Source organism: Notamacropus eugenii, chromosome 3 (genome assembly GCF_028372415.1).
Source record: "Notamacropus eugenii isolate mMacEug1 chromosome 3, mMacEug1.pri_v2, whole genome shotgun sequence".
NCBI classification, from domain to species: Eukaryota; Metazoa; Chordata; class Mammalia; order Diprotodontia; family Macropodidae; genus Notamacropus; species Notamacropus eugenii.
Window position 1 is genome coordinate 7,670,761 of NC_092874.1, and position 18,921 is coordinate 7,689,681.

Genomic DNA, 18,921 nt, shown 5'->3' on the forward strand with positions numbered 1-18,921 from the left:
CTATGAGGAGCAGCTGCCAATAGAAATGTAGCCCCAGTGTCCTGATATTAGGGCAGTAAATAAAGCCATTACCGTCCCTCACCGACCCGCTGAGCTTCCACTTGTGCCTGGCACACACATGGCACAAGGTGTTGGCGTGCAAAGCTGTTAGCCAGCTCACATTCTCAGCGAGGTGGGGAAAAGGGCTCATGACGCAGGACTGACAGGCTCCTTGGGGTGAGAACTGGCTGTCAAGGATGAGAAGAATCTCTTGAACAACACAAGCTGCCAAGCTTCCAATGCCCACCCTGGAGCATCCAAGGAGTTGGAAATTGAGGAGATACCCTTCACTTGGGGAAAGACTGAACAAGTTGTGGCATGTGAATATAATGGAATACTATTATTTTATAAGGAATTTTGGACAGGTGAATATCAGAAAAAAACCTGGAAAGACTTACAAGAATTAATACACAGTAACAACAACAACATTGTGCTATGAGCAGCTTTGATAGACTTAGTTGTTCTCAACAATGCAGTGATCTAACACAATTCCAAGGGACTCCTGATGTGACTCCTGCAGCCACATCCAGAGAAAGAACTCTGGAGTCTAAGTGCAGATCAAAGCATACAGTTTCTCTCTCTCTCTCTCTCTCTCTCTCTCTCTCTCTCTCTCTCTCTCTCTCTCTCTCTCTCTCTCTTTCTCTCTCTCTCTCTCTGTGTGTCTCTGTCTCTCTCTGTCTCTGTCTGTCTATCTGTCTGTCTGTCTGTCTCTCTCTCTCTCTCTCATGTTTTTTTTCCCTTTTGTTCTGATTCTTGTTTTACAACATGACTAATGTGGGAAAATGTTTAATACGATTGTACATGTATAACCTCTATCCAATTGTAAGTCACCTTGGGAAGGTGAGGGAAGGAGAAAAAATTTGGAATTTAAAATCTTATAAAAGTGAATGCTGGAAAAAAAGAAAGAAAAGTTGTAAGAAATATGACTGACCAAAGACACACCCTTGGTTTTCAGGACAAATGAAGAGATGGGGTGAATAAGTAAGTCCCCAGGCCATGGAACATAAGTACCTGAAGGAGAGACCCTTGGATATCACACTGGTGGTATGGAGACAGGGTACTTGTGACATGGGCCATAGGTATAGGACACCACAAGTGACTACAAGGTTACTGCTAATGAGTAGCCTAATGGGAAGATTTGTGGACTAACCAAATGGCAGTGTTCCCCCCGTCCCCATTTGAACTAGCCTTGCTAACATGGCACCAATCTAGGGATGGGTGGTTGGTTTGGTTTGATTTTACCATCTGAAGGAACACGTGTTCCAATATTTTCTAAATCCATGTATCCTGTGATAAACCTCTGATGGATCCACCCTAGTTTTGTCACCATTCCCAAATCATTATATGTAAAGTAAATAAATGGTTCACTCACATTCTAATTTATCTTCAGGTCTCCCTCGTTCAAGCAAGGACAAATAGCAGACGATATCTTTTAGCTGTATGACTTGAGGCGCATGTAAACTGGCTGGAGATGTGTGAGGGGGAGTCACAGCACCTTTAGTCATTCGCAAACCTGTAAAAGAAATGATTCCATTTTGAATATATGTACGTGTATATGAAGAAACATATTCTCCTACAGGACTTGACAGAAAGAATTTAAAAACAAAAATGAAAACATTTCAGAATCTGCACACAAAAAATGGGTGAGAGCCATTGTCACTTTAAGAATCACAAGAAGAAAGGTCTTCTAATGTCACCAAAGCAAATGCAATTTGAGGGAGCGATGGGATATCTATAGAAAGGCACTAGAAAAATCAAGCTTGAAACACATAACAGAAAGCTTGAATTCAGTATTGCCCAACTAAAGATGACAACATGGGAAAAAATAAACTAACTCAGAAAACAAAATCACATCAGAAATTCTTGATGTGCTTAATCACACAGGGAAAGCTAAAACCAAATGATATGGGGAGACAAAGATTCAACCACAGCAAAGAAAGACAGAAATAATTCAATATTAGTCCAATGCTTTCCTGTATGATGGTGGGAAGAAAAGGAATAAGAGGAGAAAAAGAACTCCTGAAGAAAGTTGTGGAACATTTCTAATTGCTTGTATAAGGAATCCTACATAATAGGATCAAATGAGAAAAGGAAAGCTTCTGTGATGTTAACCAAAGGGACAACAACAGAACAGTTACATGGAGGGAGGTGACAAACTGGAAAATGTTTGAAGCCAGCTAAGATCCACAATCATGGCTGAAACACTTTCCAGAGGCACACGAATGACTAGCAAAGCATTTTAACAGATTCCTCTCTGAAGGAAGCTTGAATTCGTCTCTCTTTTTTAAAATAGCATTTTATTTTTTCCCTCAATTACATGTCAAGACAATTTTTAACACTCATTTTTTTTTTACAAGATTTTAAGTTCCAAATTTTACTCCCTCCTTCCCCTCCCCTCTTTCTAAAATGGTAGGCAACTTGATATAGGTTATACATGTGCTATCATATAAAACATATTAATCACAGTTGTGAAAGAAGAAACATTAAAAAAACATGAAAAAGAAGAAAGTAAGTCAAAAAGTATGCTTTGATATGTATTCAGAGTCCATCAACTTTTTAACTAGATATGGATAACATTTTCCCTTTTGAGTCCTTTGTACTCGTCTTAGATCATTATGCTGCTGAGAAGAGCTGAGTTGTTACCGGTACTGTGTACAATCTTCCCTTGGTTCTGTTCATTTCACTTTGCATCAGTTCATACAGGTCTTTCAGTTTTACTTTGTTTTGTTTTTTTCTGAAACCTCTCTGTTCCTAATTTCTCATTGCACACTAGTATTTCATCACATTCATATATCACAGTTTGTTCAGCCATTCCCCAACTTATGGGTATCCCCGGGATTTCCATTTTAATGAGAGATGCTACAAACAATTTTAAAATATGTAGGTTCTTTTCTTTTTCCCCTAAACATCTTTGGAAAAAGACCTAGTAGTGGTATTGTTATACAGGTGGTTTAATAACTCTTTGGGCATAGTTCAACATTTTCTCTCCAGAGTAGTTGGATCAGTTCACAACTCAACCAGCAGTACATTACTATCCTAATTTTTTCACATCTTCTCCAACATTTGTCATTTTTCTTTTCTGTCATATTAGCCAATCTGATAGGTGGGAGGTGGTAACTCAAAGAAGCTTTCATCTGCATTTCTCTAATCAAAAGGAATTTAGAGCAATTTTTCAGATGCCTATAGATACCTGTGATTTCATTAGAAAACTGCCTACTCATATCCTTTGAGCATTTATCAATTGGGGAATGATTTGTATTTTTGGAAATTCAGTTCTCTATATATTTGAGAAACAATGCCTTTATCAGAGACACTTGCTGTAAAAATTGTTTTCCAGCTTTCAGCTTTCCTTATAATCTTGGTTGCATTGGTTTTGTGTAAAAGCTTTTTACTAATTTACTAATTTAACATCATCAAAATTATCTATTTTACATTTTGTAATACTCTCCCTCTCTTGTTTGGTTATGAACCTGTAACTCACTTAAATCTTCCTTTAAGAATTTGGATGCTATACCATTTGATGCATATATGTTTAGTATTGCTATTACTTCATTTTGTGTGGTATCTTTTTAAGCAAGATGTAGTTTCCTTCTTTATCTCTTTTCATTAGGTCTGCTTTTCTGGTTTCATTTTTGCTTTGTCTGAGAACAGGATTGGTATCCCTGTTTTTTGTTTTTTGTTTTTTTTTACTTCGACTGAAACACAACAGATTCTGCTGCAGCCCCTTACCATTACTCTGTGTTCCTCTGTGCCTCTGCTTCAAATGTTTTTCTTGTGAATAGCATATTATAGGATTCTGTTTTTTGATCCATTCTGCTACCCACTTCTGTTTTATGGGAGAGTTCATCCCATTCACATTCACAGTTATGATTACTAACTGTGTATTTACCTCCATTCCATTTTTCCTCCTGATTATCCTCTCTCCCTTCACCCTTTCCTTCCTCACCAGTGTTTTGCTTCTATCTACCACTTCCACAAATCCACCCTCCTTTCTATCAGTGCCCCCTTCACTCCCACCCCTACCCCCACCACCTTTGCTTCATCTGCCCCCTTCTACCTCCCTGTTGAGTAAGATAGATTTCTATATTCAACTAAGGAGAGACCTCCAGATGTGACACAGCCAGTGAAAACATGCAGTTGGGAGATGGGGATCCTTAGTCAAGAACAGCCAGGAGGTCAGTGCCACTGGACCATGGAGAACATAGGGAAGAGAGATCTATCAGAAGTCTTCAAAGGTAGGACAGTGTGGGTTATGGAGAGCTTTATATAAACCAAGTGGAAGATTTTACAAGGATCCTGGAGGTGATGCAGAGCCATTGGGGCAGACTGAATGGGGAGGACAAAGGAAGGGGAGACCTTCAGACTGATGCTTCAGAAAGATCAATTTGATGGCCAAGCAGAGGATAAAACAGAATGGGGAAAGACTTGAATCATGGGGAGTAGCCATCTGGTTACTGTAATATGGTGCAGGCATGAGAAGGTAGGAGTCTGTATTGCAATGGTGGCAGGGACAGAGGACAGGATAGGGCATGAATGAGAGATGATAGGAAAGTAGAACAAACAAGATTTGACAACTAATGGGATATGAGGGGGCAGTCAGATACCCTTGAGAAGGTAAGGATGAAATTAGGTTGTAAACCCAGGTGACTGGCAGGATGGTGGTAACCTCCACAGTAATAAGGAAGTTAGGAAGGGGAAGAAATTTGTGGAGAAATGTGAGTTCAGTTTTGGACACATAGATCTCAGGATTTCTAGAAGATATTCAGTTTGAGATGTTCAATAGTCAAAGATGAGACTAGAGATCAGAAGAAAGAGTGGGACTGGGTGAATAAATCTGACAATTATCTGCTTATTGCCAATAGCTGAATCCCATGAGAGCTGATGAGATCACAAAGGGAAATGGTGGAGAGGAAGAAAAGAAGAGGATCCAGAACAGAGACTAGGTAGACAACCAAAGTCAATGGGGATATGTCCTGGATGGAGATTCAGCAAATAAGACTGAGGAGTAGCCAGAAAGATAGGAGAAGAACCCAAAAAGGGATGTCCATGAAGACCTAGAGGAATACCAGAAAGACCTTGATAATTCAAGGCAAAGAAGGTGATTGGCAGGGTCAAAAGTTGCAGAGGGATCTAGAGGAGCAGAATTGAGAAAAGGCCATTAGATTTGGCAATTAAAAGATCATGGTAACTGGACAAAGCAATTTCAGTTAAAAGATGAAGTTAGAAGTCCGACTGCAGAGTTTAGAACTGAGTGCAAGGAAAGTAATTTGAAATAATGGATAGGATTAGAAGGAGGTTTTACTATATTCCATTTGTTTATAGAGCCTAGAAATTACAAAAGTGGGGATGATGGTAGGAATGTGGATAAAAGTGAGGGCAGATAGTTCTTCCTAGGAGAATGACCCTGAATGAGTCACTTCATCTACATGAGCCTCAAGCAAATCTCTGGGATCATAAGAGTAGGTGGGACACCAGATGGGCTGGTAGAGTGGGTCCCCACCTAATCAAACCACAGATTCTGGAAGCTGATATTAATAACTCCATAAACATGCAGAAATGTGCACATATATATGTATAGGCATATGAAGATTCAACACTTCAGGGATCTGGAATTTCATCAGTGTATGCTGCCTATTCCTGATGCAGGTCCCAATCCCTCTGGGCATTGCTTTTTATGAATAAACTCATTCCTTGATGGGCAGCTTTTAGACATCAAGAATCATTTAGATTTAACCTGGGTGGTCCCTAGACAATGAAAAAAATACTTCCTAAGGTATCGGAGAGGAGACCTTTCCTGAAAGCTTGCCACCTTGGCAAGAGCCACTAGCATCCATCCCTGGCCTTTGACAACCCAGGACCCCCTCCATGTTTGATAAAGAGCAGGGCTGTTGTAGGGGAAACCTACCTGAGCACACACATGCCCAGAGATGCTGGATGTAAAAGGGGAATGTGGATGAGCCATAAATATACAGTGCTCCCGGCTCAGCCTCATCGGCTACAGCATGGAAAACACTGCATAATATTCTTCTAAAGCAGTTTCAGAATGTTTCGCATCATTAAATTCCTGACAGAGTAACTGAGTGCTCTCTCCCCACTGTTTTCAATGGGCTTCAGTAATTCTGGCTAAGCCTTCTGCTGAATGGATTTTAAATTGTTTAGAGAAACTCATTGAAAGTTGATGAATGGAAACCCAGTAGAATAACACAACAGTGAACCAAGAGGAAGAAGAATGTGGGGGAAGATCATTAGATGTTATAAAAGTGTGAGAAAAAAAAAAAAAAACCAGAGCCACATATTTGACAACTAGTCACCAAAAAGAAGATCAGTTGCCATTTCTGAGCCCTTTCTTAAACTGGTAAAGGTCTCAGAAAGAATGCTCTGGGGAGGATGCATTTTTTGCTTCAGAAAGGGTTAAAGGCTGAGCCATTGTCTTTAATCGAATGATATATCTGCTACCGTCCTGTTCCAAGCATCTTTTAGGTCACTAATTCACATCACACACTAAACCCTGGCTAAATATTCTTTGATCTCACAAAAATGGGCTCCCGGTTTTTCCTCAACCACCATGGTCTTGCTCAAGACTGGGCATTTTTGCTGCATATCTCCCTCTTCTGGAATACCTACTCCCCTCTTCTCTGCCCTCTGGCTTCCTTCAAGTCCCAGCTTCAATCCCCCCCTTCCATAAGACACCTTTCCCACCCCACCTCTTTATCCTGGCACCTTCTGCCTGCAACTATCCCCAGTTCATCCCATCTCTGTCTTGTTAGCTGTTTGCACATGGCCTCCTCCATTGGCCAAGGGGCTCCTTGAGAGCAGGGACTGGTTTTCACCTTTCTATATATCTCTAGTGCTTAGCCCAGCACCAGGCACATAATGACCACTTAATAATTGCTTTCTGAGGGGACTTGTTGACCAGGCAGATGAATTTGACTTTGATGGAGGGCAAGGAGTCTAAGAACCTATATCCACAAGACATCAAAGTCTTGGAGTGAACGTTCAGGAAAGAGGATGTGAAACTTTCAGATGAGAGATGATAAGGGTCAGAATTACAGCTTTACCTCTTGGAGTGGACATAACAGAACTGAGGCAAGAGTTTCCCTTAAAAGGCAGTGATGTGGAAGAGGCCTCAGACTTGTACTTCTTGACCCAGAGGTCAGAATTAGGAGAAGAGGGTGGATTAATGGTAGGTGGCAGAACCTTTCCAACTGAGAGTCTTAGAGCAAAGACAGAATGGCCACTTGCCAGGTGTGTTGAAGTAAGGAGTAGTTCTGCCTTGGAATAGACTAAACTTCCTGAAATCCTTCCAAACTCTGAGATTCTGTAAGGTGGGAGAGTATCAAAGATGCTTGGCCCCTCCTCAGCATATACCTGGAAATAACTCTGTCAATGATGGTTACACAATGCCAATGCCTACCATCTGCTCCCCTTACAACCTAGGGCTTTATCTCTATCACAATAATAAATATCTTCAGAGTATGCTTTGCCAGGTAACAGCCAGGTGGCACCATAGTGCACAGAGCACTGGTCTGGAGTCAGGAAGACTAATCTTTGGTGAGTTTAAATCTGGCCTCAGACACTTAGTAATTGTGTGACCCTAGGCAAATCACTTAATCCTGTTTTCCTCAGTTTCCTCATTTATAAAATGAGCTAGAGAAAGAAATGGCAAACCACTCCAGTGTCTCTGCCAAGAAAACCCTCAGTGGGTTCATGAAGACTCGGATATGATTGAAAATAACTAAATGACAAGTGCTTTGCAAATATTTCATCCATCCATCTAAAAATATTGCTATTTCTTGCTTAAATGTTTAAGTTTAAAAATGACAAGATCAAAGCTCTTTTTCCAGAGACATTAGTTCTTGAAATACTTTCAAAAATATTGGATTGGTCAATTAAGAAACATTTTTAAGCTCTTCTTATATGGTAGGCATTGCACTAAGCATGAGTGGGCGGGGGGGGGGAGAGGAAGAGGCAAAAGATAGCTCCTCCCCTGTAGGAGCTCACAATCTAATTGGAGTGACAAACAAATATGTACAAACATGTCATATTTAGATGCAATGCTAATTCTGTTAATGAGAGTTAAAGATTTTCCCCACCCATTAATGGGCCTGCCCATTAAGGGAAGTTTGATCAGAGGAGATTTGTTTTGTAGAAAGGCCCACACCTTTTGTTAATTTTCTAATGAGGCACTGGTTCTCAAGGGTTGTGATGCCCTCTGGCTCTGAAAAGTGTATATGTATTCTGAGGTGAGGTTTTGTTTTGGGGCTTACTCATTGGAAGTATTTGTTTGGCCAGATGAGACTCTGGGTAGACACTAAGGAGCCCCCAGCTTTGAAAACACAGATGTTGGTGCTTCTCTGTCTGGTAACTATGTATGTATGTAATGGTCAGACAGTTGGATCTGTCTGTTGATCTGCGACATAGGTATTGCCTGTGGTTAGACAGTTGGAAGCCCTGTCTGTTGGTCTTTGTTTCTCTCTATTTTCTCTGAAGTTCAGTGTGTTCACTTTTTCCCCTGAACTAAGTGAATGATATACGTGCTTGATTAAAGTGATTACTGACCCCTCAAAGTTGCTTGCCTTTTAGAAAAACAGTACTAAGAATCTGTATAGTAGGCCCTCATGGTAAGTTGAGGTCTTTGCTGATACATTAGAATAATTAGGAAATAACTCATAGAGGGAAGGCTCTAGTATTAAGAGGGGCATCAATAGTATCAAAGTTTGCAGAGAAATCTAGAATGAGGACTGAGAAAAGTCATTGGATTTGGTCATGGAAAGATCATTAGGAACTTTGGAGAAAGCAGCTCATGCAGAGGAATGAGGTCAGGAGCCATAGTATAAGGGGTTAAGAAGACAGTGAGAGGACAGGCAATGGAGGCATCTCTTGTAGTACATGTAGCAATATTCTGGAGTTTGGAGAATGAATGTGCTTGTTACTCCATTTTCAGGAATAAAAAATGGTTCTTATTTTAGTCACTACTTGAGAAAGTTTATGGAACAAGCTGTTCCCTTTAGACACACACACACACACACACACACACACACATCTCTCATTATTACCCCTGAAAATAATGCCCATCAATTTCAGATGATTCATCATAACAATAAAATATAATTAAATTTTCTGATAAAATGTCTTTAACATTGGTGAAGCATTACAAAATTTCTTCCACACCAACATTTAAATCTAAAAGGTCTATTTAACTCCCTAATGCAAAAATGAGGGTGTTTTCAAGGAGTCTAAACCATAATAATTCAACATGAACAATAAGAGGGTCACAAAGAACTCTAGTCTTAGAAGAATGTTTGTAAAGATTGATGACAATTATTTTTCTATTGTTAAAAAAAGAAAGTATTCAATAATTGAAAAGCGGGGGAAGGGGAGCCATGCAAACCATACTCCTTTGAAAGTGCATGATGTTAATCATCCAAGTTGGTCTATGAGCAGAGATTTCCATATTTCCTCACACTCTCCTTACTCTAACTCTGATCTGCTCAGCTATGGTCAGCTTAGCTATGGTCAACATGCTTCATTCCCTTGGAAGACATAGGACCTGGGTCTGTTATGTTTTTTCTTCTAATCTTACAGGGAACTCCATCCACTGCCATGTGCATGTGGATGCAGAGTTGCCCATGGTGATGATCTACATGGATTAATTATTATCCTTATTCATCTGGTACCTCTGGTACCCATCATAGCCAATTTAGAAAGTCATTCTGGAGGAGTGGAATGCAAAGCCTCCTCCTCCGATCTTCCACAGCCAGGCCATTGTTACTAAAGACATTTGCTACCCAGCATCCCTAGGAACCCTTCTCAGGGGACTGGGAAATGGAAGCAAGCTTCATGGCTTGGAGGCAGGACTGGATTGCATCTGACTGGATCTTGGAGTTGTTCCCTTCCTCAATCATGAATGAACACTAGAAGAGGCATGGGAATGAAGGTAGAAGCAAATAAACATAAGCCAAGAACATGGATTACCAGAGACCCCAAGAATCACACCTGGTACTCCATAATGGTGAGGTCTACAAAGGAAACTAAAGACAGTTAGGTGGTATAGTGGATCTAGAGTGCTGGACTTTGAGTCAGGAAGACCTGAGTTTAAACCTAGGCTCAGACACTCACTTTGTGACCTCAGGCAAGTCAATTTAACTTTTTTGCTTTAGTTTAATGAACTGTAAAATGGGGATAATAATAGTGCCTATCTGCTAGAATTATTACAAGGATCAAATGAGATAGTATTTGTAAAGTGCCTAGTATATAGTAGGCACTTAATAATGTTTCCCCCTCCTCCTCCCCCACCCCACAAATCCACAAGAGAGTCACAACAACACAACTTCATAATCGGTTATTTCAGAAGGTACAGCAGAACCCAAATCAATTCCCTAGAGTCAAGATTTGGTAATAAGCTCTCCCAGACTTAGGAAACATACCTTGTTCATCTCCAAGTCTCAGTTCCAAAGCTTTACAGGTTGGTAACAGGAGAGACTGACAGAATTTTTGGCCTCATTGACATTTACCAATCACTCCACCTCCATCATCAGTGTGGTATAGATTGAGATGGAACTAAGAAAGGAAGCTGATTTCCAAATGTTTTCTTTAAAAAATATATGTTGCTGTTTTGGAGTTGCTTCAGTTGTGTCTGACTCTTCATGACCCCATTTGGGGTTTTCTTGTTCACTTGAAGTGGTTTGCCATTTCCTTCTCTAGGTCATTTTACAGATGAGGAAATTGAAGTAAACAGGGTCCAAGGTCACACAGGTAGCAAGTACTGGAGTTTGATTTAAACTCAAGAAGAAGAGTCTTCCTAACTTCAGACTTAGTGCTCTACCCACTATACCACCTAGCTGATGTTTTTTAAGATTGCCATTTCCCCAATTCCTTCCCAATTCTGTGTCCCTTAGAATTTTTTTCTCAAAACAAAGAAGTACAGATGAATATAAGTAGCCAAAATATTGGTGTCGGCCTGCATGCCTCATTCTATACACATCATACCCCATCTTTCTAGTGAAGAAAGAGGGAGATTTCTTCATGACTCCTCTGGTTTTAAACAAAATTCCAATAGCTTGTTGGGGTCATTGTTCAATGCAGTTTCCAGGTAATGCAAAAAGGAAAAAGATGGTGTTCCTTTTGTGTTTAACAAAATAAAAAAATATCTAAGCTTAAATTTAAAATGAGGCATTTTGAACTCAACAGTCTCATGTGATGTGGTGCCACTGGTTACCTCCATTTGCACAGATAAGAACAGGTCCCTGGAGATATCATCAACATTGAACATGAACCAGACCCCTTAGGATAACGAACCAAAAACATAAAAAGAGAGGGACACAGTTAAAATGACTCAGGGGAAAGGAGCGAGTAGTGGTCACCTACCCTCCAAATCCCAAGGGGGTCTTTCCCTCTATCTTCCCACTTTCCAAATCCTATCAATTTCCAAGTCTTTGTTTTGTATCTGATGCTGTCTATACAGCATCTCTTGAGTGCATTCTGTTTTTATACACACACACACACACACACACACACACACACACACACACACACACACACACACACACAGACACTCAACCTCTCCCCTTGATCCAGCCTTCCTCATGCCACACCTAGACCATTGTAGAAACCTTAGAATTGACCTCTCCGTTTCCAGCGTCTCCCTTCTCGAATCCATTCTCATTTTGCCACCAAATTTACATTACTTAAACACAATCCTGATCACATCACTTGCCTAGTCCAAAAGGGCTCCTGAATTCTTGTGATATATGTTAATTGATAATATATAAAATCCTCAGCCTGAACTTTAAAACTTCACAAAACATGACTCCCATTTTTATTCCTGTGTAGACACACTTTTTGCTTCCGTCAAACTGGATGGCTAGCTTGGCTTTCTGGGTAGTAAATTTTATCTCAGACCTCAAGGGCTGGATGATCGCCTTCCACAACTCCACCTGCCAGACTCAGCCCTGGCAACCGCCTCCAACATCAGGCTTTCCTGATCCCTTTACCTGCAACTTTTTTCTCCCTCTTGAAATTGTTTCCAAAAGACTTTTAAGTGTCTTTACATTTGTGCTTTTGGGCACATCTTTCATTACTGACTGCTGATAGAATGTAAGATCCTTGAAGACAGGGATCATTTCATTCTTTTTGCCTTAGAATTGCCAGCAGCACTTAATTCAATGTCAGATAGATGCAGATAAATTAACCATTTATGAAGAAGTTTCATTGTTCCAGTTGCTGTGCTCAGCCCTGGGGAGGCAGGTAAAAGCCAAAAATGTAGCCTCTTTGCTCAAAGAGGTAAATTTTAGGAATTTAAAATGCATTTCATAAGGAGGGGAGGAATGGTGGGGAGGCTGAAAGCCCTCTGCTTGGCTAGATAAGGCAAAAGGTTCATCTATTAGAGTCAAAAGGAACCAGGAATAGACTCCTCATTTCTAGTGGAATGAAGAAGGTTAGAGAGTGAGGTCGCATGTCAGTCGGCACCTAGCAAAGCAAATATCTGTGGAATTTCATTAAAGCTTTTGGATGCATGCTCTCAGCAGAATTTTTTTTTTCTATCATTTATAGTGGGGGTCATCAGTAACTACCCCATGGCTAAATACGCTATAGCTAAAACCTGGACTCATTTCTGAACATCAAATTAGAGCAGCCACTGTTAAAAGTTCAATGTAGCTTAAAAGGTCTTTGTATTGATTGCAACCAATATTTTCCTAAATTTGTAATCAAATAGGGTTTGTTTGATTTCTTCTGATTTCAATAATCACATTCATATTTTCGATGACTGTTAATATGTTACACAGAAAGTTTGTAGGTAAAGTCACTCTTTAGATGGTTAAGAAATGATTGCTCTATAAAGAAAAGGTCACCTGAGATGCCTCTTCATGAAGCGAAGGCTGCCCCACCGTTAGAGTAAACTCTGGCAAACCAAGAAAGTCTGATTCTAGGAGGAATGATGAACTCTGGGTATGAGCCACAGACATGTCTGCCTACATGAAGCACTTTGAAATGTTGACTTTATTATTGCAAAAAACCTTCATAATCCTTCTAATAAATCTAGGTTACCAGATTTTCTGTATTGATATACTTTTTGGAAAGATCAGTATCCCCTGTTATCCCATCGCAATGTCTCTTGGAACAGATATTAGTCAATCATTGAAAAACTAAGACTGTGAGTATCTCAGTTCTGTGAAGAATCTAATTAAATTTTGCATTCCCCCAATTATAAAGTATTCATAGAAACCTGGCATTTCCTCCACATCCACACCATCTTTTGCTACTCTGCCATATATCTCATTACCAAAGGCAAGCTGTTGCACCCAACCATCCCCCTTCTGATTTCCTTATGTGGAACCTGGGATGCTTCCTGAAATTCCTAAATTTGGCCATTCCCTGTGGTGGGATAGGGGTAGGGGAGGGAGGGTGAAGAGAAATGAGAGAAAACAAAAACGGAAAGAACAGCTTACCCCCGGAAAGAAGGGGAGGTTTGCTTTTGACCAAGGGGCTGGAATGAAGGGCTTGGCTGCTAAAGGATGTGAAGAGATGGGCACTGAAATCATCGGGGAGCTCAGCCTCCAGGAATGTTTTCATGAACAGCTTGAAACCTTCAAAGTCTATGGTCTGCAATGGAAGAAAAGGTTTTAAAAAGATGAGTGCAAAGGTTAGTTGGCTGGCGCACGGGGTTGGCATTGGAAACACAAAATCACTCATTACAATAGCTCCAGTTCAAGTTTATGTGACGATGATGATGATGACGATGATGGTAACGATGATGATGTTAGGTTCCACTTTACAATACTTTAGACTCACAAAATACAATCCATACATTCTCATCGTTAACCACAATGACTCCCATGAAAGAGGTAAGCAATATATTTTAATTCTCATTTTACAAGTCAAGAAACTAGCTCATAGAGGTTACCTGAATTCCCCAAGGTCACTCAGCTGTAGGAGATGACAGGGTCAGGACTCTATTTTTTCTAGGATATGGTTCTCGAAGGGAAATTTTCAGGGCTGTTCTGAAAGCGTCATTGAGCAACCTCTGAATATGGACATATTTTCCTCCCTTCACACTCCATCTTCATCATTTAATCAAGGCCCATTGTCCACTGTGGCATGCCATCTTTTACTGGATGTTTTTGTTTTTGGGCATGGGGGTTTAAATAATTGATGACTATGTGATGGCTTTTTGACAGAGTCTAGAATGTTTATACACAATTACGTTTGGAATCATTTATCTTTGAGGAAAAATGCTTGTATTTCAAAGAAAGTGTTCAGTTCCACAGTTGAAATCCTTTAACCACACAAGCCAAGCAAATCCCAATGGGCAAATCACTCACTTAATGATTTTGTATATAAACTCACACATTTATATGCAGGTACATATATCTATCTGTATTCAACATGTGTGAGCCTCTTTCCACACAAACATTCTGCATCTATACATATATACAGCAGAGATGTATATCCTCTTCATGGATCAATTTAATCACCTCGTATCCAACCTTACCATTATTCTCCAATGAACCATGATATCATCGATTTGGAGGTTCCCTCCAAAGAAAATGGTTATAACAACATATTCATGCGCTCACATTCTGGGCTGTCCTCAGTAATGTCTTCACATCAATTTGGGGAGGGGTCCCACCCACCAAACTGGAGGCCTGGAAGCTCTTTCTCTTAACATCACAAAAGGTAAAGCACCTGGTACCTATTAGGTGCTTAACAGAGGCCTTGGAGAAGAAAATGGCAAACCATGCCAGTTTTTTGTGAAGGAAACCCCAAATGGGGATCACAAAGAGTCAGACATGATGGAAATGACTAAGCAAGAAGAAATGCTTGTAGGCTGACTGGACCAGTGCAGTACCGTGGTTATGTAGGCATGACATGCACCACCACCTATGACAGGTGACCAGCCCACCAAATGGCATTTTGTTGTTAGTTTCTGGCATTCCTCCTTAGTTATATCTCAGTTAATCCTGGCACCTTCTCCGTTGGCCTCCTAGCAGCAGCAGCAACACCAGTAGTAATAGTAGTAGTGGTAAAGTAGTAGTAGCAGTAGCACCAGTGGTAATAGTAGTAAAGAAGTGGTATCAGTAGTAATGAAGTAGTAGCAGTAGCAGTAGCAGCAGCAGAAGTAGCAGTAGTAGTAATAAATAGCCCTTAAACGTTTGCAAAGTATTTCATCTGATCCTAACAACAGCCCTGGGAGGTAAGTGATATAATGATTCCCATTTTACAGATGAGGACACTAAGACAGCGGTGAAGTGACTTGCTCAGGGTCACACAGCTAGTAAGTGCTTGGAGCTAGATTTGAGCTCAGATCTCATTGAGTCCAGGCCCAGTGCCACTCACTGCCTCCTTCCTTTTCAGATATTCTTGTAATCCGTATTCTTCTTTCATATAGAAACAGACACATACACAATCACACACGTATGTGTGTGCATGTAAATGTTTTTCTCTTGGAAAGCTTAGACTTATTTAAAATAAATTTTCAATTCTCCAAAGATAACACAGGCCACTCTCCTCCTTATTCAACTCTGGGCCCACTCAATTCTTGGTATATACATACTGATGGACAAGTTCCCCGTGATGTTCATTCAAATACATTTTCTCATATGGACATAAACATTTATCATCTGTTTTTTCTTGCCCATGTACGTGATCAAACTAAATTCTTTTAATGACTCATAAATCCCTTGTAAGATGCACCTTCAATAGTACAGTGTGTGACATTATCATCATGTCATATGCCAACAGGATCACCTGGAGGGACTCATTTACAGAGAATCATTATTGACCTTGAACTGGGCTGGAACTCCAGTCCCCTGGCAAGAAGACATGCCCTTGTTTTATTCTTATTCTTGTGTCCATAACCAGAGGGCCTTCAAAAAGCATCATTTCTGCTATTTATGGAAGCTGGTATGATTTTACTATGTGTTTGACACGTTGCTAAAAGAGAACCTATAAGGCAAGATTTTGCTCTCCTGGATCAAATGATTTTTCATAAGCAATAAGCACCTCTAATTTTCCTTTAATCATTGAGCTGTGAGATGGCAGAAAGGCAGTCCATGGTTAGATCTCCTTGGTGAGAGCCTGCTTGCTCACTCCTAATATCTTCATTTAAATGATATACATGAGATAGAGAGAGAGAGATGATCATCAAAGTCTTTGCCAGCAAGTTGACCAATCAATCAATTAATTAATAATTGCTAAGTTCCTGTCTATTCCAGGTTCTGGAAGATGAGGGTACAAACTCAGAAGGAAAATGTCCTAGAGGAACTTACAATCTTGTAAAGGGAAACAGTATGAATGTAGGCTGTTATATGTGAATTAGAGAAATGATTGTTGGGAAGGAGAGGGAAGGCACTTCCTGCTGAGGCAAGGGGAAGGAAGGATCAGGAAAAACATCCTGTTGTTATTAGGCCTTCATCTTTGAAGAGGACGGTGACATCACCTCATGAATTGGATTTAAGTGAGGTAGATCTGCACAAAGTTGTCAACCTCATTCTCTTCTTGGAGTCCAGGGGCAAAGCAAAAGTCAAAGCAACTGGTGAAGGCCTGGGATGCAGTAGATGACGTTGGTGATTTCCATGTCTGACCAAATTCTAAGTCCTCCACAGTGATTTGGGGATAAATTATTCTCATTGATCCATTCCACCAAGGGACATCTTCACATGTGTGGGGTAGACATATACTTAACTCACTGATGGGTTGGAGGCCTGTCAGTTATTCTTAACATGGGTTAGCCCATCTCCTGAGATGGCTTTACCAGGGTGTGGCTGCTTCCATGCTATAGCTTCTTGGAGCCCCAACTGAGAGCTGAGTGACTGGTGGACACCAAACATGGATGAGCAGATGTGAAAAGGACTGAACAAGCCTTCATTCCAGAGATGCTGACCCTCCTGAACTCCCTGTATACCAGAAGACAGTTAAGTGACACAATGGATAGAGCCCTGGATCTGGAGTTAAGAAGACCCGAGTTCTAATCTTACCTTAGGCACTTATTAGATCTGGACTCTGAGCAAGTCACAAAACAATAAAAACAACAACCACACACCCGTTTGCCTCAGTTTAACCAACTATAAAATGGAAGATATAATAACACTTCCCAGGCAGAGTTTTTGTATCAGCTAAGATAATATTTTAAGACCATTTATCACAGTACCTGGCACATAGTAGACACTTAATAAATGCTCCTTCCTTCCTTCCTTCCTTCCTTCCTTCCTTCCTTCCTTCCTTCCTTCCTTCCTTCCTTCCTTCCTTCCTTCCTTCCTATCCTTCCTTCCTTCCTATCCTTCCTTCTTTCTTTTTTTTCCTTCCATCCCTCAAGTTTACTCCCCCAAACTTCTGTAACTTCTGTTGGGGATACTACCATCCTGCCAGTCATCTACATTCCAACTTCAATAGTTCCTTCCACAGCTGCCAGAGCTCACCTATCACCACTTAATTTTTTTTAATCACAACTACATCAAATGGTCTCATGAGGCTTTGATCACTTCTCTCCACTGTAGACTCAAGGCAAAGCCAACATCCCATCACATCCCAACTCCGAACTCATCAATGGCATATGTTTAATCAGAGCACTCCTCACTTCAGGAAGAGGATGGCACCTGGAACATGGGTTTTCTCCAGTCCCAACACAACACCATCACTGCTTGTGAAAATCTTGGCCTTAAACTGAAGAAGATGCCTCCAAGTGATTGTCAGTGAGAAGATTCAGATGAGGCTGATTGATTGATTTGTCAGTTGTTTGAGTTTCGAGAATCTAATGGTGGTTTAAAAACATAAACAGGACAAGACAGATTTTATCCAATCTGCTTTTGAGATGTTTTCTAAGCAGCCGCCTCAGGCTTGTGAATGAGCTATTCAGGGAAACAACAAAACAGAGATTGAGTAGGGCTGTGAGACTTCAGGGAAAGATTGGAAATGGCTGCCAAGCCCATCCCCATTTCAGATCACGTGCCCTCATTCTCAGTTATTTAAGTCTGACCATCTGGAGCTTTTTGTGTAGATGGCTCTGTCAATACTAGAGAAATCATAATATCTCATATTTATATAGCATTCCCCAGCCCGTCCAAGTAGCTTAGAAGGGAATTAAAATAAAATTCATCCGTCTGGTATTGTTTTAATAACTTCTGGCTGCTACTTGGGCATTTCTGTATGGTGCAACAGAAGAAATCTTTATGAACCAAAGAGACCACATGGCCTCATCCAATTTAGTTTTATAAATGTACTCCTAGACACCAAAGGATAAGTGATCTCCTGAGGGTGAGGTGAATGGCATCCCATGCCCACCTGCCTATCTCATGAATCTATTGTCCATGGCTGTCCCTAAGTTTCCCTAGAAGGAACTCTCCCACCCATCACCTTTGGGCCTCCTTGTGTTTGTCTTGGTGTTAATTCTTTTATCTCATTCTTAGTCCATGAAGCCTACTGGGCAGTACATACCTGCCACTGGAGGCTGGCCATGAACTGCTGAGATTCAAAGGGCAGACTAGGCTTAGGAGATGTAGTTTCCTAAGCACAAGTGACCACCCTACTCTTTATCAATCTGTCAACAGGTAAGTCTTTATTAAGCACCAATTCTGTGTCAGGTCAGAGGACAAGAAAGTGTGTTGATGGTGATTGTTGTCTCTGTTCTTTTGGCATTCTCATCTACATGCCTGTTTCCAGTCACTGAAAGTGGTGATAAAAGCATTCTGTGAAATTAGGGCTGGTCTGATGAGGACAGTAGAGACAGAGGATCTACCGGCATGGACTTAATGAGTGACAGTCTCATCACCAGGAATCATGGGGGAGGAAGAAATGTTTTCTGATGCATTCATGGGGAAAAGTTGAAAAAGCTTCTCATTTCTAACACTTAATTTTCCAAAAAGCAATCCAAAGGACGCTGGAGGT

The 18,921-nt window shown here is 40.6% G+C and overlaps 1 protein-coding gene across 8 annotated transcripts in view; it reads right to left on the bottom strand.

Annotated features, from left to right (window-relative positions):
- Positions 1-18,921, bottom strand: part of DGKB (diacylglycerol kinase beta) — a 686,362-nt gene that overhangs the window by 480,790 nt on the left and 186,651 nt on the right. For 7 of the 8 annotated variants that reach the window (XM_072650808.1, XM_072650809.1, XM_072650810.1 and 4 more), the window contains 2 exons: positions 13,488-13,641; positions 1,412-1,552 (listed from right to left, as the gene is read on the bottom strand). In XM_072650808.1, coding sequence (XP_072506909.1) covers positions 1,412-1,552; positions 13,488-13,641 — 295 coding nt within the window. The remainder of the gene's footprint in view (positions 1-1,411; positions 1,553-13,487; positions 13,642-18,921) is intronic. The other variant, XM_072650812.1, reaches the window with a different exon arrangement.